Source organism: Quercus robur, chromosome 2 (assembly GCF_932294415.1).
Source record: "Quercus robur chromosome 2, dhQueRobu3.1, whole genome shotgun sequence".
Lineage (NCBI taxonomy): Eukaryota > Viridiplantae > Streptophyta > Magnoliopsida > Fagales > Fagaceae > Quercus > Quercus robur.
Genome location: NC_065535.1, coordinates 13,546,208 through 13,570,971, shown reverse-complemented (window position 1 = coordinate 13,570,971; position 24,764 = coordinate 13,546,208). Strand labels below are relative to the sequence as shown.

The 24,764-nt window shown below is 36.0% G+C and overlaps 1 protein-coding gene and 1 long non-coding RNA gene across 5 annotated transcripts; one reads left to right on the top strand and one right to left on the bottom strand.

Moving 5' to 3' along the window:
- The first annotated feature begins 2,362 nt into the window (after positions 1–2,362).
- LOC126712468 (NEP1-interacting protein 1-like) lies at positions 2,363–21,756 on the top strand. Of its 4 annotated transcripts, none has more exons than XM_050411799.1 (5): positions 2,363–2,718; positions 3,066–3,244; positions 3,345–3,434; positions 3,528–3,698; positions 20,951–21,756. In XM_050411799.1, the coding sequence occupies exons 1-5, from the start codon at positions 2,637–2,639 to the stop codon at positions 21,071–21,073; spliced, it is 645 nt and encodes a 214-aa protein (XP_050267756.1). In that variant the 5' UTR covers positions 2,363–2,636; the 3' UTR covers positions 21,074–21,756. The 4 variants fall into 4 exon arrangements, with proteins under 4 accessions (XP_050267756.1, XP_050267759.1, XP_050267758.1 ...); XM_050411802.1 differs by lacking the exon at positions 20,951–21,756 and adding an exon at positions 3,819–4,774 and having other exon boundaries at positions 2,385–2,718; positions 3,543–3,698; XM_050411801.1 differs by lacking the exon at positions 20,951–21,756 and adding an exon at positions 3,819–4,774 and having other exon boundaries at positions 2,392–2,718; positions 3,075–3,244.
- On the bottom strand, positions 21,060–24,029 carry LOC126712469 (uncharacterized). Its single transcript, XR_007651114.1, has 2 exons — positions 23,519–24,029; positions 21,060–22,402 (listed from the first exon to the last, which is right to left on the bottom strand). It is a non-coding gene; the product is annotated as an uncharacterized LOC126712469 (long non-coding RNA).
- Positions 24,030–24,764: the final 735 nt, after the last annotated feature.

The following is a 24,764-nucleotide window of genomic DNA, read 5'->3' as shown; positions in this document are numbered from 1 at the left end:
TTAGGTAGAATGAAACATTAAAGATCAACCACAAAAATAAGCTAATTAGTCAAAAAAAAAAAAATTTTGTCGAATATCGAGCATGCAAATCACGCACAATCATTTTCACAATTCTTTTTTTGTGGATGTTAAATTACTAATTAATTAAGGGTTGGTATTTGCCTATTTGGTAAGGTCGATGTCTCATGGGCCATGGAGCAAGTTGGAGCGTATTGCAAGCTCAAATACTAAAAGACTAGTATGAGACCTGACCTGACGTTGACTACAAAGTATATATGAACCGCAGAGGAAATACTCTTTTCTTTTTCACCGCGTGCAATTTGAAAAAAAAAAAAGCCACATGGGCTTTTCCTGGAATTTCAGTGGAGATGCTTTGACTTTGCTTTACAAGCTTATTGCAATTCAGACTCTCTCAACTACTTGGTTTTTGGATTAATCAACCAAGCACCTACATATAAAAAGTCTCGGCCAGATTAATTTGTGAAAGGGTACGACTTGTCTTTGCCCTTTGGTTTGGGTAGAGAGTTGCAGTTGTGAGTTCTCTCTTTGGTTAATGCCTTTGGTATTGTATTCGTTATTTGTGAACTTTTGAATTTTAATTTGTTGGTTTGGTTAGAGAGAAATCTCTCTGAGAGTGTCGACCGTGCGACCCCTAATCTTTGTGTTTGTAAAAAAGTGCAATTTGTGATTTTGGTCCTGATCAGTCAACTACACCAATTTGTATTCTTCTAAATTTGTTGGAGTGAAATTTGGACATAAATTTTTTTCGAACAACGTAATTTGTTTATTTTTTATTCTTTTAAGTTGATTCTATTCGCACCTATTATACCTATTATTTGTTTCGAAGTCTTTTTCAAGCCTAAAATATTTTTACAATCAATTTGAGTAATTTGAGTTTCTGCTATTTTACAACACTTTTCACTTTCAGAGAAGAACTGCTTGAGCCTAGATTTGATAGAATATAATTCCCCCCATCATAACAATGGTCATTTGCACCTCTCCTGTTTCTTCCTTCCCATTTTGGGTCTCTAGCGAAAGGGTACGGGAGTTCTGCTGCTGCATGCTTTATGCACTTATATGCAAAATCTATAATGTGATCTTCACTATCTTCTTTGCAGTAGGTTAGTAACTTGCACTTATATGCAAAATCTATGTGATCTTCACTATCTTCTTTGCAGTAGGTTAGTAACTTTTCTTGATCCATTTATGTACCTTTTTTGAGAAGTTGTAATGTTTGCCTAATTATTTTTGTTTACTTTTCTTTTTTGTTGTTGTTACTGTGTTAAATGTTCTTTATATGACATGGACTTGTAATTGTAGATCAGTTCTTATGCTCCCAAGGATGTTGACAAAAAAAATTTAGTAAAGACAAAGCTTAGATACAATTTTTATTGGTCTAAGAGAGCGTTTGGTTCGCTTTGACATTACACCATAATATTACATTATTATAATCTTATATTAATGTAATCTCAATACAAGAATATATTGTTTAAATGAAAATTATTAGGTACTTCCGGAGTACCATAAATGTGTACTCCCTCATTTCACATGAATGGTAGGTCCTACCATGAATTTAAGTAGAATTTAATTAGTGGAACCTACCATTCATGTGAGAGGAGGGAGTACGCATTTATGATATTCCAAAAGTACACAATAATTTCCCTTATTTAAAAAGGTGATAAGATTAAAATAATGTGATATATTTGTAATTTTAGATTATGGTAATGTTAGAAAAAATAAAATAAATAAAAAATATTAATGTCACATCATCGTAATGTACATCACATCAATGACACATTACAGCAAACCAAACACCGCTTAAGTTTTTCAATCTAATTAACGATGTGGGTTGTACTTGTATGGGGTTTATGGATGAATATATTAGCGAATGTAACCAAATGATTAAATTTAAGTGGAAAACCTAAGATATAGCCCTTAAGTTTAATAGTTGAGATTATTTACCACAAAAATAAAAAATCAATAGATGAGACGTATAGACAACAATTATCTTAGAATTAAAGGGATCCGAGGAGGGTGAAACAACTAACAAAGTAGTAGTTAAATAAAATTAATTATTCAAAGTTTAGTCTCTGTCACTATCAGTTTACATTAGTGATTGAAACTGAAAATATTATATAACTGTACACACAGTAACTTTATAATTTCAAAAGACCGATGACCACAGGTAGCAGGTAGTATTAGTGCTAGCTACTAGGAGAGGTTACGTAGTCGTATAATGTTAGAAACTTTTGAAGTTCTTTTCATAAGTATAAATTAATTAATTTGATCTTTGTTCATTTACTTTGGAGTTTAGACGACTTTGACTGGATTAGAAACCAAGCAGACGCACGTTGATTTCAGTGGCGGCGTTTTCTTTTTTCTCACGTGGAATGAAACTTCCTCGTCACGGATACTCGTTCAAACCCATTCTATTTTCCAACTTTAGACAACTTCTTACTTCTTGGCATGAAAGTTCTTGGCATGTAGAGTAGTAATATACCTTCGCAAGTTTACATAAAGAAGCTGCTATATGAGCCTAATTTTGATATATTTTGCGAGCATAAGGAATTATACTTGCCCTCTTCTTCTACTTCTTCTTCCTCCTGTTTTCTAGACTAGATATTTGCCAAATTGATATGGAGGAGTTGTGCTGCTCCGCAGTTTCTGCAGTTTTATGCATCCTCTTCTGTGTGATTTTCAATTTCTTATTTGCATTGGGTTAGTAACTTTTTTATGAGTCATTATGTAATTTTGTTCCATTTGAGTGTACAACCAAGTTGTATAAATAAAAACCCAGGAATACTTTCGGTTCTTACATTCATATTAACAAGCTTTAAAGTTTTTTAATGAATTCTCAATCATTCCAATGGGTTCATAACTTCATATTGGTATATTCAGAGTTGATTTTATTAATGGGCATCTAGTTTTTACTATTGTGTTATAGGTTTATTGTAGGAAATGTCATTTTTAGAGTATTGTACATGTACATATATAAAACTGAGGTAATAATTGAATAGATTATACCTTGTGTATAGCTAAAAATGACATAGAGTTCCTGTTTGTAGTTGGTGCAGAAATGGGAGCCATGATTGGAGCTTTGATTGCCCTAAAAACAAAGAGCAGCGTGTTCCATGGGACCGCGGTTGGAGCAATCAAGGGTGGAATTTTCTCCATTGAGCTTTTCAGAATTATACTTGATCTATGGAATTCTAATATTAGTAGATCAAGGTTTTTCCTCTCCATGGTAAGTTAATAGCTTCTCATATCTCCATTGGTTCATTAGTCACTTCATTCTTATAAGTTGGACTTCGTAAAATACATTCTAATCATCAGTGCGTTTGTAGATTGACATTATCGCAAAACTTTTGAGTGGAAGACCCGTTGCAGAACTATCTACACCAACCATGCCAAGCGCAGTGCAAGTGCAAAGACAGGTAAGAGATTATTCGCAAATTAAAGAATTATAGCTGTCTTAAACTATAGTACAAATTCCATTCCTTAATTTTTCTCTTCCCTTTTCAAATCAGAATGTGACTGATCAGGTACATGCTTCCATTACAACTTCTGAGGAGGTCCCAATGAGAACTACCATGGGGTTATCAAGATATTCAGATAAGAAGATCCCCAGGTTCCAAATCACATATAAACACATCTTAGATTTTTCAGGGAATGGAACATCCTGCTCAATTTGCCTTCAGGTTTCATGCCTTTAGCTCTATTATTATTACCATCTATTTTAATCTTCCAAGAAAATACTCATTAGTTTATTAAAAACTTTACCTTTACTCACTCTGTTCAATGTTCTTACCGTTTGTTAGGACTTTCAGCTGGAGGAAATTGCTCGTAGCTTGCCGCCTTGTCACCACATTTTTCATCTGCAATGTATAGATAAGTGGCTTGTGGGGCACAGCTCTTGTCCCTTGTGCAGAAGGGAAATATAACTCACCAATTGATAATTCCACAATATTCACATTCAACTTTGGTTCAAGTCAGAAAGGTCAAAAAGAATATTGATACAATATATGAGCACTTTAATGGAAGCTTGCACGTTTCTTCTGTACTGATTCTCACGTGTTTCAAAGAAGAGCTACGAGTCAACAAACATAAGGGAACAGAATATAAGTTATTATACAATAGAGTCAGTCGCTTGTGGATTCCCAAATCAAAGACAAATCCCACACGTCACAGCAGAAACTTGACAAAGATTGAGATGAACAGATGGGTAACATGAGCCCTGTCATTGTGAAAAAATCAAAGGGACACTATGGTGGAGAAGCTCACCAGGGAAGATACATATGAAGCACTGTTCATGCCAATTCAAGTGACTGGAATGAGGTTGATGAAGAACGAAACATGCACAACCAAAGATTTTCAGCATAGAATAATTTGGAATTGAGGCATATTATGGACGCTCATACAAAAGACTTCATATCAAGAATAGATAAGGGATGCAATTCATGGTATAGACTGCACTCACTGCAGTTAGGGACGGTTCGCCCCAGATGAGCAGAGCATGAACATAATTAAGGCTTTGTTGATGCTTAAGCTTGGCTCGACCATTTTGCTGGGATGTATCAAGACCAACGTAATGAGACAAGGTCCTATAAGCATTGAAGAGATTAACAAATCAATTTCTTTGTATTTCATGGCAATATTAGAATGAAAGATTTTGACTGAGTTAGAAAAATGTGTATCAACCAGTTTTGTAAATTTTTTATAAATATCATGAATTTCATATCTATGATTCATAATATAAATTCATGTATAAGAAGAATTTTCATCCACAAAAATAACAAAATACCGTGAGTCTTCATAGTGGAGACAGGAGAAGGCCCCAAAACATTAGAATGGATAAAATCAAATGGAGCATATGAAAAGAGATTCACTGTCAATAAAGGGTAATACAGTTTGTTTTCCAAATTGACATGCAATATAATGAAAAATCTAGGCCAGGACAGACCCTAAATGACGACTAGAAATTAAAAGCTAAATACAAGATAATGTATCATGACCTAATCCGAAGTGCGCCATAATTGTAAAGACACAAAGGCCTAAGTAACAGTAGCAGCGAGAAGTGGCATAGAAGGTGAAAGGAGCAAAGTTCAAACAAACATCATACTTTACGCCCTATCCAAATGATCTTCTCTATGAGAATCCTACACATTGCAATCATTTTGAGAAACGCTGAGAGTACTTCCAAGTTCACATAATTGATGGACGGATTGAGATAGGGTGCATTAATAACCATGCAATATCACTATTGATGGCTAAGATTAAAAGTTAAAATACTTATTTTTAATCTCAATCCTTAGATCAAAACTTTTAACTTTTTTACCATTTTTCCTTCTCAACTTTTTCCTCTCACAATTACATGGTGCTGATCTGGATCCGTGACCAAAAAAGAGTAAGTTGTGAGAAAGATTAGGAAAAAGAAATGTGTCATGAAGTGACATTTGTCGAATAATGATATATTTTGAGTGGGTGATAGACATGGTAAATCCATTAGCAGTATGGATAAAAGGAATATTAGAGACCATAGATTTGTGAGAGATAGTGGAGGAATTAGAAGTCACATTCCAAGAAGAATTACCTAATGTGATTGAAAGAGTAAAAGATGAGTGAATATTATGGCGAAATACAACTTGGTTGAAGAGTGCCTCCAAATCAACCATAATAAATAAATGTAACTGGTGTCTCAACAGAACCTAAGGGTATAATAGTCATGCCCGCGAGGATGAATTAGAGGATAGTGGCAAATCTAGAGTGATGTCAATTGACATAGTTTTGCTTCCAACAGTATTGATACAAATACTCCTTTTTATGAAAATAATGACTATATATGTGTTAGGACATATATGTTTCACTTGTTAGGAATATATGTCACTATTTTATGTAATTGGCTTATCCTTTGATAAAACGCACTTTACTTATATTTGGGTAGATTTAGGATGTGTTTAAATACTTCAAGAACCCATGTTTTAAGATCAAGTGTTGAATCCTTCAAGTCTGTCCAAGAAAACAAGCTGATAGTGAAAATTCATTAAAGTTCGACAGTTACATCTATCGAGCTTAAGAAAGCTGCTCAAGCCCCGTGTGCTCAACACCTTCTCAACAGCTGCTTGACACCTTCTATCTGTCGAGGTTTAAGAATTTTAGAATTCTGATATGGTTTTCTTGGAATCCGTGAATATGTCTTTGGGCTTTCTTTTCTCCTAACCCTAGACATATAAAAGGATTGTTTTAAGGGTCGTCAAAGAGTTCACAAGTTGCACAAGCATTAAGCAAACTCTGTTCAAGCAAATTGTTACTGGAGACAAAGTTTTTGCCTTAGTTCATCTCTTTCTTTTGAAGAAGTTGCTGTATATGTGCACCGTAGGGTTTTGTAACCAAGCATCTTCTTAATCTTCATCATGTGGATGAACTGAAGAACTTTGCAGCCAACAACCTTCTTAGTTGGTGATTGAAGTCACGTACTGGGATCCGCGCAATTGGTTAGTCATGTACTTGGGAGTCGTGCATCAGAAAGGGGAATTGTCACTACAGAACAAGTCCAATTGAGTATTGGGGTAAGGGTTTAACTATAGGTTGGTAAGGTACTTGGGATTCCTTTACTTGTAGCCGCTTGTTGTGATAATAGTGGAGTTTCGGGAGTGGTGACCTGAAAATCACCTGGTGGGGTTTTTGCCGTTAGGTTTTCCCCATTCGTAAACAAATCACCGTGTTATTTATTTTCCGCTGCATAATTAGTTTATTAGTGATTTGTTTGTGCTATCACGCGTTTGCATGATAAATTGATTAATTAATAACATGGCTAATTAATTAATTAATTTCTATCACAAGGGGTCATTCAGTTTATTGCCTATCAAGTGGTATCAGAGCAGACACACTCTGATTAGGGTTTAATCTTTGCTGTGTTGATCCATTGACCCCTGTTTGTCATGGATAGAGGACAATCATTAATCATACCTCATTTATTTGATGGCACTAACTATGCATACTGGAAAGTACGTATGAGAGCTTTCTTGCAGTCTTTAGATGAGAAAGTATGGCAAGCTATGGAGATAGGCTTGACTAAGCTTACAGAAGCGCCAGCCGACTGGGATGATGCCAAGATTAAGGCGGCAAATTTCAACAGCAGAGCATTGAATGCTTTGTTCAGTGCAGTCACCAATGAGGAGTTCAAGAAGATATCCTCAACTGAAATTGCCAAGGAGGCTTGGACCATCCTCCAGACAACCTATGAAGGTACAAAGGTTGTCAAAGATTCAAAACTTCGGAGGCTCACTACAAGCTTTGAAGAGATAAAAATGAAGAAGGATGAGTCATTCGATGAGTTCTATGCCAAGCTAAAAGACATAGTGAACTTAGCCTTCAATCTTCGGGAAATCATTCCTGAACCCAAAATTGTAAAGAAGGTGCCCAAATCTCTACCCGATAGATTCCATGACAAGATCACGGCAATAGAGGAATCAAAGGATATTGATAAGATTCCTCTGACTGAGCTGGTTCTGTTGACACCCTATTTTGCAACCCGTATTTAACCTCACATGGAGGGTAAAAAGGTAATTTTACATTGGAAATATGCATCTTGATTCTGGTCATTAGATCCTTAATCTCATTTTATCAAAATGATTTTGATATTGTAACAATCAAATCGACTGGTCATGAGCCCTAATCGGACCATCAGATTGAAAGTTATCATCAAATCAAGTTTTAATAGTTGAGATGCACTATCACAAATTGAGTCTGACTATATGTAATTATGAACAATTGATTTCAATTGGTTATAAGTATAATCAATTTGAGATCGATGACGTGTCATAATTTGATTGGTTAGGACTATATTTTACGGTAGGGTTGCATATACCTAATTAACTAGATAGTTAAATATTAATTATTCAATGAGTAATTTGTGAAATTATCTTTTAATTAGAGTAAATTTGGAATAAATTAAGTCTGAAATGGGAGTGATTGGAGCCATTTAATGTTAATTGGGAGCTAATTTGTGACCTATTAATGTTAATTGTGCTGAAACCGTTTTCTAACAAATGACCTCTGCTCACCATTTCATCGATATCTCTCAGAATATTTTGAATCTGTGAATGAGGTTAATTTTTCCAAAAACTAGACATCCGAGGCTTCAATTTGAGTACAAGAATGAGACAGTTCCAATCAAAATTAAGATAGATATGATTTTTCAAAGTTGGCTCTATAAGCTGTGACAGCAGCTACGGGAAAACCGAACTTTGCTTGCTCTTTACTCTCATAAATCTCCACATTTAATGCACCAAATTTTCCTAAAGGCTAAAATGAAGTCTAGGTTCATGATTCCTTATCAACTCTCATTAAATGACCTTCTATTCATATTTTCTCCACCACTACTATATAAACCCCCCATCTCCTTCATTTCAAGACATACAAAAAAACCTCCCTCTCTCTTCTCTTCTCTTGAGTTCTAGTAAAGTTGAGTAGTCTTGTCATATCTTGATCTTCTTGAGACTCAAGGTATTGAGTGAGACTTACTCTCCCTCTCCTAGCTCTTCTTTTCCTCCACCCTTAGGACCTCCATTAAGAGTCTCCTCCTCCACCATATGGATCTTGCATGAAGGTATAATTCCCTTCCCTAATTGTTTGTTTATGTTGTCATGATGAAAATTTAAGATTAAAGTATTATAATTCTCTTGAATATGTTTGAATATTTTTAATTGTTCTTATATGTTCTTCACATGTTCTTGGTTGTTCATCACATGTTCATGCATATTACTAGATTTAATCTTAAATCCACATCAAAAATATGAAAAACATGTTTGTTTAATAATTCTTTCAAATCCTTGAATCTAGGTTATCACCATCCACACACATTCACTAGAATTTATTTTTCAATCCAAATGCAATGTTTAATAAATTGAATTAGGGTTTATCAAATGCACACACATTAAATTCAACATATAAATTGATTGACATATTGAATGATATGATATGAATATTGGCTATCATAATCTAGAAGACTGGTTTCACCGGGCAAGGTGGGTGCCTAACACCTTCCCACCTTTGGTTTCACCAGGCAAGGTGGGTGCCTAACACCTTCCCACCTTGTAACATAGCCTCCGAGCTTAGATCAAGGGTTAGTAGATTAAATGCTTATACATGTGATTTCCAATTTTTAGATCGTAACTAGGAAACAAAGCCATGTACTTTATCTTATATTGTATCTAGAACCAAAGTCATGTAATTTTCCTATGATCAATGTAAATTCAATTACAGATTAATAAAATGAGGAATTTTTCAATTTTTGGTTTTCTTATTTATTCCAATAATTAAATAAGTGGCGACTCCATTGTAAAACGCTTAATCTAAAGGGAAAAGTATAACTAGTCGAACCTTCATTTTGAGAGGCAATAACACGACTCCACCCATTCACGTGAGTTTGGCCTAACAATCCTATAAAAATGGGCCGGGGGCGCGGTCTCTCACAGTGGCGACTCCACTGGGGATATTAAGGGCTAAACTTCAATTAGGTTATGGTGGCCAACCATGTCATTGTTTGTTTATTGCTTTTTGTATATAATATGTCTAATATGTCATTATATTGCATTTCTTGCATCATTTGCTTGAATGAAATTTATTTTATTTGTGTGCTAGGCCGGAAGCCCGGTAGTATTAGCCGTGGATTGTGGTCTTCTTGAGACTCACATACCTAGCAGTGAACTTACCACCCACCGCGACAAGGATCATCATGGTTATGCCATGGTGGTTCATAGGGACAAACTGTACCATTCGGACCAACGCGGCGCTCCTGGCGTCACAAGTTGGGAGGTACGACGTCCTAGCTTGTGGGGACCTTTAACCTACCTTCTACCCATGTTGTAATGACCCATAGAACCTACCTTTAGATTGGTCCATGTAATTTGCATTTCATTATGCATTTGTTTGGCCGTTGTTTGAACCACGATAACTCAAGTCCAATGCTTGAGCCCATCATGATTGTTTGAACATTGTATGTTGTGAATGAACTCAAACCCAAAAGCCTAATATTGAACTCTACTTGAAATGGAAGCCCAATTTGTTTCTTGAATGAGTCTAAGCCCAACACTTGAGCCCATCAAAGGTGTATACGCATGATCAACATCAAAGGCCAAAAGCTCACAAGATGCATGCCTTCCAAGTGTAAGCCCAAGCCGTTTCAAGCAGATACCAAAAGATCATAATCAAGGTTCAAGCCTTCCAAGTGCAAGCCCAAGCCATTTCATCATAATCAAGGTTTAAGCACACCAAGCCTCAAGCATCCTAAATGGACCAAGAGGAAGCAAGTGACCCAACTTTGCCTCACTCCACATTTGGTTTGCAACATCATGGTTAAGCTTAAAGTTTGTTTGTTTATTCCATGTTTCTATGTTTTTTTTTTTTTAATTCAAAATTTTCATGTAGCATTTAATGAGCTTTGTTTGTGTATGTATATTAAAAAAAAAAATTCAAGATTTCCTAATCTTTCGCAAAAGAAGTGAAAAATTCTCAAATGAAAAAAGTCTTTGGACTAGGGGCATTGAGCCCTTAAGTCATTAAAAAACCGTAAGCCTAGAATTTGGCCAACAACAAGAGCAGTTGCCCCAATCTCACCCTTGATGGCCATAACCAAGGTAATGACTAAATTAAATTAATAGCAAAATAGGTTATAATAAGCAAGTCTAGGATTTAGTTTCTCTCGATCAGAGATAGGTATTAAGAAATAATGCTTGCTCTAGTAAGATCACCACCAACTTAAGTATCGGAGAGCTTGGGCCAATTCTACCAAAGCTGATCTTTATGTTTTGTAGGTATTCCATTGCCAAGTTGGCTGCTTAACCATTAGATCATCAGCAGGTCGAATTGTTTAACCATTGGATCATCTCTCGTTGAGTGGCATTCCATTTTTTTTTTTTTTTTTTCCTTTGGTTGAATCTTTTTATTTAGCCTTCCCAATAGGTCCTGGCTTGCATAATTCCCTCTCCTTTTTATTTGTAAACTTTTTCTCTCTTCTTTTATGCTAGTTTACCATGTAATTAATGTTTTTATTATAAGTAATTCTTAGGTATTCTTGGAACAATGAGACTGGTGTTCCTTTTCTCATATTCATAGTATGGTCTAATCATTAAATTCATGATAAGACCCACCACAAATGTGAAATAAGAAAAAATATAAAAAGTTTTCTTCTATTATATCCATTTTTCAAACTTTGGTTCTCACTCTTTTCAAAGTATTAATGCGTGAAAGGAATTTATCAATATTTTTTTCCCCACATAGTCTATATGAAATTAGAGAGAATATGAATTTTCTAACAATCACATCCAGGTCATTTGAAATCATTTATTATCTGTTAAGTAGTATTCGTAGAACTTTATAGATCCAATGTTTGTCAATTGCGTAGAATGATACATTAAAGATCAACCACAAAAATAAACTAATTAGTCTTTTTTTTTTTTTTTGGTAGAATAGATGAGCATGCAAATCACGCACAATCATAAACTAATTAGTCTTTTTTAATTAAGGGTTGGTATTTGGTAAGGTTGATGTCTCATGGGCCATGGAGCAAAGTTGGAGTGTATTGCAAGCTCAAATACTAAAAGACTAGGGCGAGACCTGACCTGAGGCTGACTACAAAGTATGAACCGCGGAGGAAGCACTCCTTTCTTTTTCACCGCGTGCAATTTTAAAAAAATAAAATAAAAAAGCCACATGGGCTTTTCCCGGAATTTCAGTGGAGATGCTTTGACTTTGCTTTCCAAGCTATTGCAATTCAGACTCTCTCAACTATTTGGTTTTTGGATTTACATGTAGCTGACTTAATTAACCAAGCACTTATATGTAAAAAGTCTCGGCCAGATTAATTTGTGAGAGGGTACGACTTGGCTTTGCTCTTTGGTTTTGGTAGAGAGTTGCAGCTAGCTGTGAGTTCTCTATGGCAGCAGGGACGGCTCAACATAATTTGAGGCCTAAGGCGAAAAATTTATGCGAGGCCTTTAATATATAAATATTAATTAAATAAAATTATTTAATACTAATCAAATTAAGGTTAATTTGATACATTAAATACATAAATAATACCAACTGGACTAATATTAATTTCATATAGTGAATTGAATATCATAGTTGAATTATAAATATTAATAAAAAGAAATAAAAATATATTGCAATTGAAAAAGATACTTTATTTTAGATATAAGATGATGCATAGTTAAATAAAGTTGTAATCTAATTTTTAATTTTATATTTTGATTTCAAGAGAGAGAGAGATAGATATTATTTGGTGTACAGTTTTGTAGGATATTAATTTACAAAAATCAAAGTCTCAAACTATTAGGGGAAATTAATCTATAATTGATGATTTAAAACATTTGCAACATTTTTTTGAAATATTTTAGGGTTTCAATTGAGTTAAGGTTCTATTGGTCTTATACTTTGAGAGTCTTAATAGAAATGAAAAAGAAAAATACACTAATTAAAAGCACTTTAAAATGTTCAAAATATAATGTGATATTATCTTTCATTAATGAACTTCATCAATTTAACTAATGAAAGTTTATATCACATTTTTTGTGATTAATAACATGGCAATTTGTAAGCCAATAGTAAAATTTGTACATCACTAATAAAAAAAAATGTACAACCTTTAGAAAATATATATAATTTTATAAAAATTTAGACCTTTAACTATGAAAAATTGGGCCTTTTTTTTAAAGAAATTTTTTTCTTTTGGTGGGGCCTTAGGCCTAGGCCTTGAGCCGGCCCTGTTTGGCAGTGCTGAGGCTTTTGTGATTAGGTGCAAATTCGCTTTGTAGTTCTCTCTTTGATTCATGCCTTTGGTATTGTATTCGTTATTTGTGAACTTTTGGTTTGTTGGTTTGGTTAGAGAGAAATCTTTTTGAGGGTGTTGACCGTGCAATCTCTAATCTTTGTGTTTGTAAAAAAGTGTGTATTTGTGATTTGGGTACACGGTCATCTACACATATTCGTCCAAATTTGTTAGAGTAGAATTTGGACATAAATTTTTTTTGAACCATGTAAATTTTGGTGCTTTTGTGTTTTTCTTCTTCTTTTTTCTTTCCTTTTGAGTTGATTCTATTCGCTCCTATTATTTTTTTCAAAATCTTTTTAAAGCATAAAATATTTTCACAATCAATCTGAGTAATTTGAGCTTCTGCTATTTTACAACATTTTTCACTTTCAAAAAAGAACTGTTTGGGCCTAGTTTGATAGAATATAATTCCCCCGTCATAACAATGGGCATTTGCACCTATCCTGTTTCTTCCTTCCCATTTTGGGTCTCTGGCGAAAGAGTACGGGAGTTCTGCTGTTGCATGCTTTATGCACTTATATGCAAAATCTTTAATGTGATCTTAACTTTCTTCTTTGCAGTAGGTTAGTAACTTTTCTTGATCCATTTATGTACCTTTTTTGAGAAGTTGTAATGTTTGCCTAATTATTTTTGTTTACTTTTTTTTTTTTTTTTGTTGTTACTGTGTTAAATGTTCTTCAAATGACATGGACTTGTAATTGTAGATCAGTTCTTATCCTCCCAAGGACGTTGACAAAAAAATTTTGGTATAGACAAAGCTTAATTAGATACAATTTTTATGTGATCTTAGGGAGCATTTGGTTCATTGTGACATTATACCGTAGTATTACATTATTGTAATCTTACATTAATATAATTTCAATACAAAAATACATTTTTTAGGAATGTGATAAGATTAAGGTAATGTGATATATTTGTAATTTTAGATTATGTTAATGTTAGAAAAAATAAAATAAATCAAAAATATTAATGTCACATCATTGTAATGTGCATCACACTAAGGGTACATCATAGCAAACCAAATGCCCTCTAAGTTTTGCAATCTAATTAACTATGTGGGTTGTACTTGTATGGAGTTTATGGACAAATATATTGGTTAATATAACCAAATGATTAAATTTAAGTAGAAATCCAAAGATATAACCCTTAAGTTTAATAGTTGAGATTATTTACCACCAAAAAAAAAGTAAAACCAATAGATGAAACGTATAGACAACAATTATCTTAGAATTAAAGGGATCTGAGGAGGGTGAAACAACTAACAAAGTCCTTTTAGTAGTTAAATAAAATTAATTATTCAAAGTTTAGTATCTGTCACTTTCAGTTTACATTAGTGATTGAAACTGAAAATATTATATAACTGTACACACAGTAACTTTATAATTTCAAAAGACCGATGACCACAGGTAGCAGGTAGTATTAGTGCTAGCTGCTTGGAGAGGTTAAGTAGTTGTAAGATGTTAGAAACTTTTGAGGTCTTTTTATAAGTATAAATTAATTTGTTAGAAATATTGAATGCGTATTGTATTTCATAGTGAAAGAATATACAAAAGTACCTTTATATAGGAGGCATATGTGTGCAATACAAGTAAGAGTAGTACAAGAATGTGTGCTATACAAGTAATCTAGTTGGGCTTAAAGCCCACAATACTATATATGTTAACAGCCCCCCTCAAACTCAAGGTGGATGTGATTGAGAAGAGCTTGAGAGCACCATGGACAAAATGATAACGGATAAAATGACAATCAATCTCGATGTATTTGGTCCATTCATGGAAGACATCATTGTAAGCAATATGAATGACACTCTGGTTGTCACAATAAAGAGGAATAGCAGAGGATCTGGACACACCAAAGTCCTTAAGAAGCCATCGTGGCCAAAGGAGCTCAGATGTGATATCTACAAGGGCACGATATTCTGCTTCAGTACTAGAGCGGGCCACAAAGGTTTGTTTCTTACTTCGCTAAGAAATAAAAAAAAGAACCAAAGAGAAAGCAATAACTAGTGGTGGACTTGCGATCAGTGGGATCTTCTGCCCAATCAGTATCAGAGAATGCACGAAGTACAAGAGGAGACTGAGTTGAGTAGAAAAGGCCATGGAAGAGAGTGCCCTTCAAGTATCGAAGAATGCACAAAACAGCAGCATAGTGAGTCGATCGTGGAGCAGACAGATACTGGCTCACCTAATAAACAACATAGGAAATGTCTAGATGAGTAACTGTGAGATAAACTAGGCTACCAACCAATCATCTGTAAAGAGAGGAATTAGACAATGGTTTCCCTTACGAGGGTATCAGATGCGCATTAAGTTCAACTAGAGTGTCAATAGTCTTGCTGTCAGTGAGTCCAGCTCGAGACAAAAGGTCAGAAGCATTCTTGGCTTGAGTAATATAAAGACCATTTGTGGAATGAGTGATTTCAAGAATTAAGAAATAGTTGAGATGTCCAAGATCTTTCATCTCAAACTACTAACTGAGAAACTCCTTGAGTTCTTGAATGCCACTGAGGTCATCACCAGTTATGATCATATCATCTACATATAGGAGAAACAAAATGGTGCATTTATCAGTGCGACGAAGAAATAAGGCAGAATCATAAGGACTGGTAGTGTAACCTAATCGAAAGATGGTGGAATTGAACTTGGCAAACCAAGCTCGTGGAGCTTGTTTAAGGCCATAAAGTGCACGTCAAAGGCGACAAACCTTGGTTAATTCAACAGAGAGACCAGGAGGAGGTTGCATATAAACTTCTTCACTCAAATCCCCACTAGGGAAGGCATTTTTAACATCCATCTGAAAAAGATCTCATTTACTAGCAACGGCAACAGCTAGGAGGGCACGAACAGATGAAATACGAGCAACCGAAGCAAAGGTCTCTTCATAATCAATCCCATACTCCAGTGTAAAATCTTTTGCAACAAGACGAGTCTTATAGCGCTCAATGGACCCATCAGAGCGAGTCCTGATCTTGTAAATCCACTTACAACCAACCACAGACTATCTAGGAGGGAGAGTAACCAGATCCCAAGTATGGCTTTTGGTTAATGCATCAAGTTCTTCTTTCATCGCAATCTGTCATAAAGGGTCAGTAGAGGCCTCACGATAGGTGTGAGGCTCGTGGAGTGTAGTAAGGGTAGTATAACAGTGATAATCAAGTAAATGTGCAAGAATGAATCTTACCTGAGTTGAGTGATGAGGTGGAATGTCTTGTGGAGGATCTTCAAGCAGAGCAAGATCAGGGGATCTAGGCTCAAGTTGGGATAGCTCGTCATCAACCTATTCATCTTCAACCTGTCTAGGAGAAGCATCAAAAATATCTAGAGGTTGGATAGAGAAGTCCAAAGGAGGATCAAGAGTATTTGTAGAAGGAACATGGGACTTTTCTGGAAAGATTTCTAAAACAAAGGAAGCAATCAAGGAAGAACAAAAGCGAGAGAGTTCAACAAACAAGCGGTGTTCCTAGAAGACAACATTACGGGAAACATGAAGACGATGATAGACAAGATCATAACATCGATACCCTTTTGAGTTTCGCCATAACCAAGGAAACAACAAAGTCTAGATCACGGCTTAAGTTTGTTGTGTTCATGAGGCTAAAGACGAACGAAACAAGCAGATCTGAAGGAGCGAAGGTGATGATAATCAGAGGGTGACCCAAAAAGGCACTCATATGGAGTTTGATTATGGATGACAGTGCTTGGAATGCAATTAATAGCATGAATAGCAAGAAGAGCAGCTTCACCCCAAAATGGGGCAGGAACTTTGGCAGAAAGAAGAAGAGCACGAATAGTGTCAAGAATATGATGAAGTTTTCGTTCAGCTCGACCATTTTGCTGAGAGGTACCTAAACAAGTTAGATGATGTACAGTGCCATAGGAATGTAACAAAGCTTGAGAAGCTTATTGAGTATAGTCAAGAGCATTATCAGATCAAAAAATTTTGATACGTTTGGAGAATTGTGTTTCAACCATTTTTGCAAAGTTACCGTATATTGGTAAAATTTCAGAATGAGATTTCATAGGAAAGATCCAACTATAACGAGAATATTGAGATCCACCAATACTAACATCAAGAGAAGGTCCCCAAACATCAAGAGAAGGTCCCCAAACATCAGAATAAATTAACTCAAAAATACTATTAGAGATAGATTCACTATTATTGAAAAGCAAAGCTGGCTGTTTTCCTAACTGGCATGAAGTACAATCAAAAGTGTCTTTGGATACAGAACCTAACGAACCCTTAGAAGCTAACTGTTATACCTCAAAAGAGGGTGCATGACCAAGATGAGAATGCCAAAATGCGAGAGAAGGTAATGAAGAAACCACAGCGACTGCAGCAGCAACAGAAACAGGAGTAACAAGTGGAAGATGAAGATTGTCAACGAAAAACATACGCCTAACTCTAGGACCAGTCCCAAGTTCTTGCCCCATCCTTGGATTCTGCACCGTACACCTTGAATAGTAAAAAAATAAGGCGATATCCTAGTTCAGCTAATTGTCACACAGAGAACAAATTATAGGATAGGTAAGGTACATGGAAAACCCCAAGAATAGAGATGTTGGAGGTCAAAATAGAACCTAGACTATTCCCATGCATGGTGGAACCATCAGCTATATGAATATTAAGAGGATGTGGTGCAGGGTCAAGTTTGAAGAATAAGGACAAGTGAGGTGTCTTGTGATTGCAATAGGCCGAATCAAAAAAACCAAGTTTGAGACTAACTGGGTAAAATTGAGTGAGCAGTGGAAAGAGATGCATTACTAGCCATACGAACAGTCTGAGCTGTGATGTCCTGTAGTGTAGCGGTGGAGAGGTTGATAGTGAATCCAAAAGACTGGGACAAAGTTGAAATGGAAGGAATCGGCGAAGTAGACTCAGTATTAGCAACAACAACAGTAGATTTGTTGCGACGGTAACAAGTCTCAATAGTGTGGCCAGGACACTTGTAATAGTTACAGAACTTTTTGTTAGGCTGCTTGTGAAGATTGCTAGATCTAGAGGAATCACCTAATTGCTGAGGTTGCTCTATGGGTGGAGCAGAAGGAGTAATAGCCAGAACATTAAGCTTATTCTGGGCTTGAAGGGTTGCAGGACGAGCTTTTTCTCTAACCAACTCATTTACAGCAATATCAAGAGAGGGAGGAGGACTACGATTAAGAAGCTGACCTCGGATGGGCTTAAAGTCCTTGTGAAGTGACATCAGGAATTCATAGAGACGAAATTCATCTCTAACGGTAGCATATTGCTGAGCGTCTTTTAAGCATGCCCAAACTGGATCAGAAAGGTTAATTTGGTCCTAAATGAAGCGAAGTTAATCATAGTAGTCAGTGATGGATTGCCCTGGTTCTTGCCTGAATTGATGCAATTCAACCACAAACTGATATTTCATGGATCTGTGAGTAATGCAAAATCTTTTGGCCAACATATCCCATGCTGATTTTGCATCATCAAAGCTGCCCAACATATTGGAGATGGAGGAAATGGAAGTGTTCCAAATCCATGTGAGGATCATGTGGTTGTGACTATCCCATTCAATCATGCGACTGAGGAAGGGAGCATCTTCTTCACTTGCCCCCCTTAACAGGAATAGTGATTGCACTAGTACAATATTGCCAGAGCATGCGACCCTTAAGAAAACTGCACATAACTTGAGACCAAGATAAGTAATTCTTATTGCCCTCCAATATAACTATAGGGCGAGGAAGAAAAATATTCTTTTTATCCATTTAGAGACACAATATGCAAAAATAGACTACAAAATGAAATTTACGCGAAAACTGGTAAGGAGAACCTAGACTACAAAAGTCAACGGTGCAGTCAAAGTCAACGGTCAATGGAGATGAGGTGGCGCTGACATCAACAGATAACTGGATGCTGACATAAGCTAGGGCTGACCTGGCACCGCTTATGTCACGGGTGACGTCAGCCTGGAGCTAACGACGACATGTGGGGCGCGTGGGACTTCAACGCAGAACCTTTGAGCGACGCGTGAGGTCAACGTTGGCTTCGAGGCTTCCACAAGCATGTAGGTCAGCACAAGACGATCTCAATGGTACCTGCAGAAAAGTGATCGGAGCAATATTCACGGCGGTGATGAGACGTCTTTACGGTGTGGGGCTCCTCAACGACAATAGTTGCAAGTCCGGAACCCAAAGACAATGGCTGGAAGACGTTGGAGGTTCAACGGCAAGAGGCTGCAATGGCTGTTGTGACGGAGGAAACGATGTTGAGAATGGAGTAATACCAATAAAGACAAGACTGCTAAGAAAAGGTCAAAGCAGTGACGCTGATACTATGTTAGAAATACTGAATGCAATAATATCGTATTTCATAGTGAAAGAATATACATGAGTGTCTTTATATAGGGGACATATGTGTGCAATACAAGTAAGAGTATAGCACAAGAATGTGTACTATACAAGTAATCTAGTTAGGCCTAAAGTGCACAACACTATATACGTTAACATAATTAATTTGATCTTGTTCATTAACAAATCTCAATTGTGATTTTAAAAAAACCATATATAAGGGAATGAATAGAATTTACTTTTCTTTGTTAGTTGGTAATTAATCTCGTATTTTCCTTTGGAGTTTAGACGACTTTGACTAGATTAGAAACCAAGCAAACACTACTATATGTTGATTTCTGTGGCGGCATGTTCTTTTTTCTAGCATGGAATGGAATTTCTTTTTTTTTTTTTTTTTGGTTAGAGGAATGGAATTTCCTTGTCACGTATACTCGTTCAAACCCATTCTATTTTCCAACTTTAGACAACTTCTTACTTCTGGGCATGATAGTTCTTGGCATGTAGAGTAGTAATATACCTTTGCAAGTTTACATAAAGAAGCTGCTATTTGAGCCTAATTTTGATATATTTTGCGAGCATAAGGAATTATACTTGCCCTCTTCTTCTTCTTCCTGTTTTCTAGACTAGAAATTTGCCAAATTGATATGAAGGAGTTGTGCTACTCCGCAGCTTCTGCAGTTTTATGCATCCTCTTCTGTGTGATTTTCAATTTCTTATTTGCATTGGGTTAGTAACTTTTTAATGAGTCATTTTGTAATTTTGTTCCATTTGATTGTACAACCAAGTAGTATAAATAAAAACCCAGGAATACTCTCAGTTTTTACATTCATATTAACAAGCTTTCAAGTTTTTTAATGAATTCTCAGTCATTCCAATGGGTTCATAACTTCATATTGGTATATTAGCGTTGATTTTATTAATGGGCATCTAGTTTTTACCATTGTGTTATAGTTTTATATTAGGAAATGTCATTTTTAAAGTATTGTACATGTACATGTATAAAAACTGAGGTAATAATTGAATAGCTAAAAATGACAGAGTTCCGGTTTATAGTTGGTGCAGAAATGGGAGCCATGATTGGAGCTTTGATTGCCGTAAAAACAAAGAGCAGCGTGTTCCATGGGACCGCGGTTGGAGCGATCGAGGGTGGCATTTTCTCCATTGAGCTTTTAAGAATTATACTCGATCTATGGAATTCTAATATAAGCAGTTCAAGGTTTTTACTCTCCTTGGCAAGTCAACAGCTTCTCATATCGTCATTAGTTCATTAGTCACTTCATTCTGATAAGTTAGACTTTGTAAAATACATTCTAATCATCAGTGCGTGTGTAGATTGACATTATCGCAAAACTTTTGAGTGGAAGACCCGTTGCAGAACTATCTACACCAACCATGCCAAGCGCAGTGCAAATGCAAAGACAGGTAAGAGATTATTTGCCAATTTAAGAATTATAGCCATCTTAAACTATAGTACAAATCCCATTCCTGAATTTTTCTCTTCCCTTTTTAAATCAGAATGTTGATAGGTACATGCTTCCATTACAACTTCTAAGGAGGTCCCAATGAGGACTACAATGGGGTTATCAAGATATTTAGATGAGAAGACCCCCAGGTTCCAAATCACATATAGACATATCTTAGATTCTTCAGGGAATGGAATATCCTACTCAATTTGCCTTCAGGTTTCATGCCTTTAGCTTTGTTATTAATTTATTATTACCATCTATTTTAATCTTCCAAGAAAATACTCGTTAGTTTATTAAAAACTTCACCTTGACTCACTCTGTTCAATGTTCTTACCGTTTGTTAGCACTTTCAGCTAGAGGAAATGGCTCGTAGCTTGCCGCCTTGTCACCACATTTTTCATTTGCAATGCATAGATAAGTGGCTTGTGGGGCATAGCTCTTGTCCCCTGTGCAGAAGGGAAATATAACTTAACACCAATTGATAATTGCACAATATTCACATTCAACTTTGGTTCAGGTCAACAAGGACAAAATATTGATACAATATATGAGCACTTTACTGGAAGCTTGCTCGTTTCTTCTGTATTGATTCTCACGTGTATCAAAGAAGAACTACGAGTCAACAAACACAAGTTATTACGTACAATAGAGTCAGCCGCTTATGGGTTCTTAAATCAAAGAAAAATCTCACACGTCACAGCAGAAACTAGACAAAGATTAAGATGAACAGAAGGGGTAACATGAGCATTGTCATGAAAAAATCAAAGGGACACAATGGTGGAGAAGCTCACTAGGGAAGATATGAATCACTGTTCATGCCAATTCAAGTGACTGGAATGAGGTTGATGAAGAACAAAACATGCATAACCAAAGAATTTCAGCATAGAATAATTTGGAATTGAGGCATATTGTGGACGCTCATACGAAAGACTTCATATCAAGAATAGATGAAAGGATGCAATTCATGGTATAGATTGCACTCATTGCAGTTAGGGATGGTTCGCCCCAGATGTGGAGAGCATGAATATAATCAAGCTCGGCTCAAACATTTTGCTGGGATGTATCAAGACCAACGTAATGAGATAAGGTCCTATAAGCATCGAAGACATTAACAAATCAATTTGTTTGTATTTCATGGCAATATTAGAATGAAAGATTTTGATTGAGTTGGAAAAATGTGTATCTACCAGCTTTGTAAAATTTTGATAAATGTCAAGAATTTCATATTTATGATTCATAAGATAAATTCATGTATAACGAGATTTGTCATCCACAAAAATAACCAAATACCGTGAGTCTTCATAGTGGAGACAGGAGAAGGCCCCAAAACATTAGAATGGATAGAATCAAATGGAGCATATGAAAAAAGATTCACTATCATTAAAGGATAAATACAGTTTGTTTTCCAAATTGACATGCAATATAATGAAAAGTCTAGCTAGGACAAGACAGACCCTAAATGACGACTAGAAATTAAAAATTGAAGACAAGACAATGTAGCATGACCTAATCTAAAGTTCCATAATTATAAAGACTCAAAGGCCTAAGTAACAGTAGCAGAGAGAGGTGGCATAGAAGGTGAAAGGAGCAAAGTTCAAACAAACATCATACTTTACACCCTATCCAAATGATCTTCTCTGTGAGAATCCTACACGTTGCAACCATTTTGAGAAAACTTGAGAGTACTTCCAAGTTCACATAACTGACTGAAGGATTAAGATACGGTGCAATAGCCATACAGTATCACTTTTGATAGTAAAGATTAAAAGTTAAGATACTTATTTTTAGTCTCAATCCTTGTGAAAGTTCAAAAACGTGTACAAAACACCTTTGAACGTTTAGACCCCCAAATTACAACTTAACCAATTCAAGCAATATGTCAAACAACTAGTGTGCGGAAACTTAACATATGCTATAATACGAAATTGGTTAAAAACTATCTAAGCCAAAACAAAATATAATCCACAGCAGATAATAAAAAGGCAAAGATAGAGAGGAAGGAAGATGCAAACACAAAGACAACATGCGATGTGTTATCGAAGAGGAAACCGAAGCCCTCGGCGTAAAACCTCTCCGCCGCCCTCCAAGCGGTCAATAATCCACTAGAAAATGTAGTTGGGATACATGAACAGCAATAGACCCTCCAAGCCTAATCTACCCGATGTACCTAAGCCCTCCAAGCTTCTTGCTCCAACGAGGTTGCGCCGAACCTTTTTCTTTTCTAGCTTACCGGATTCCGCTACTAGACCGTAGCATCCGCCATCCTTGGCATCTTCCAATGCTTCCCAAAGCTCCAAAAACACTCAACACTCTGAATGGGTGTGGGTAGTGTTTGGATAGAAATCTCCTCTCAATAGGTATGACAATGAGAGAGGGAATGAGAAGAGACTACAAAGATTTCTCTCTAAGAATGAGTAGCTCTCTCTAATTGGGTGGGTGTTTTGAAGAAACCTCTCTTAGGGTTTTTCTTTCTAAATAGCCACACATATCTTGTGGGAATGAGGGGTATTTATACTGGTGTGAGAATGGAATACGAAGAGTCAGTTTTTCCAAAAACAGGGCTGGCTGGCGACTTGACCTCGCGACTTGACTGAGTCGCGAGTTTAAGTCGCGAGCTAACTTAATGGCCAGTCTGGATTTTTGTCGTGTAGTGCTCCAGGTGGCGTGACTGTTCAGCTCCCCTGCATGCTCTGCACGTGAGCAACTTTTGGCGGCTTGCAAGCCGCGAGCCACCCGCGAGTCCTAGCCGCGAGTCTCTGCTTCACTGCACTATCTTGAGCATTTCTTCACACTCTCTCACACACTACCCTTACATGATTCCCACCTAAATACAAGGTTTCTAAGTGCTATATTATAAGCAAATTTGTCATGGAATAAAGCCAACACATGGTTGATTAAATTCAACCTTACACCTTGGATCAAAACTTTTGACTATTTTACCATTTTTCCTTCTCAACTTTTTTCCTTTCACAATTAAATGGTGCTAATTTGGATTGTTGACCAACAAAGGGTAAGTTGTGAGAAAGATTAGGAAAAAGAAATGTTTCATGAAGTGACATTTGTGGAATAATGATATATTTTAGTGAGTGATAGACATGGTGAATCCATTAGCAGCATGAATAAAAGGAATATTAGAGACCGCTGATTTGTGAGAGATAGTGCAGGAATTAGAAGTCATAGGCCAAGAAGAATTACCTAATGTGATTGAAAGAGTAAAAGATGAGTGAATACTATGGCGAAATACAACTTGGTTGAAGAGTGCCTCCAAATCAACCATAATAAATAAATGTAACTGATGTCTCAACAAAACCTAAGGGTATAATAGACATGCCTACGAGGATGATTTAGAGGATAGTGGCAAATGCAAAGTGATCACTACAAAACAACGGGGCTATCCTAGCATTTTTAAAAGTGCTGGGAAAGCCCTAAAAAGCACTAGGATAGGGTCAAAATTCCTATCCCGGTGTTTTTTTTTCCCAGCGCTTCAAACCATCGCACAATGAATGTCGGTATAGGGTCGCTGGACCTGTACTAGCGCTTTTCAAAAGCGCTGGGAAAGGCATACGCCCTATACCAACGCTTTTGAAAACGCTGGTATAGCCCTTTTAAGCCCTATACCAGCGCTTTTGAAAACGCTGGTATAGGTCTTAAATGAATATAATTTAAAAGACCTATACCAGCGCTTTTAAAAGCGCTAGCATAGGCAGCACCTATTCCAGCGTTCCCAAAAGCGCTGGTATAGGTCTTGAATGAATATAATTTAAAAGGCCTATGCCAGTGCTTTCAAAAGCGCTGGAATTGGTCCTTTTTTATAATAAAAAAAAAAAAAATTAGCACCTATAATTTTTTTTTTCTTAATGTACCTAAAATACATATTTTCCAATACATATTTATAGCACCTATAATGAACCACAATTCATATTTTCCAATAGCAAATACAATACCACATTAAACCAACAAACTAAACATATTTAAATACACCATATCAATAATTACATCCCAAATGTCTAAAATGTTAAACCCTCCCAACTACCCAATCTCCAAAATAATTAAAAGGAAAAGAAAGAAAGAATATTATACACAGAAGTGTACTTATCAAAAGAAAAAAAGAGTATACACAAAAGTGTATTACAAATCTATCATTTCTTGTTAACAACT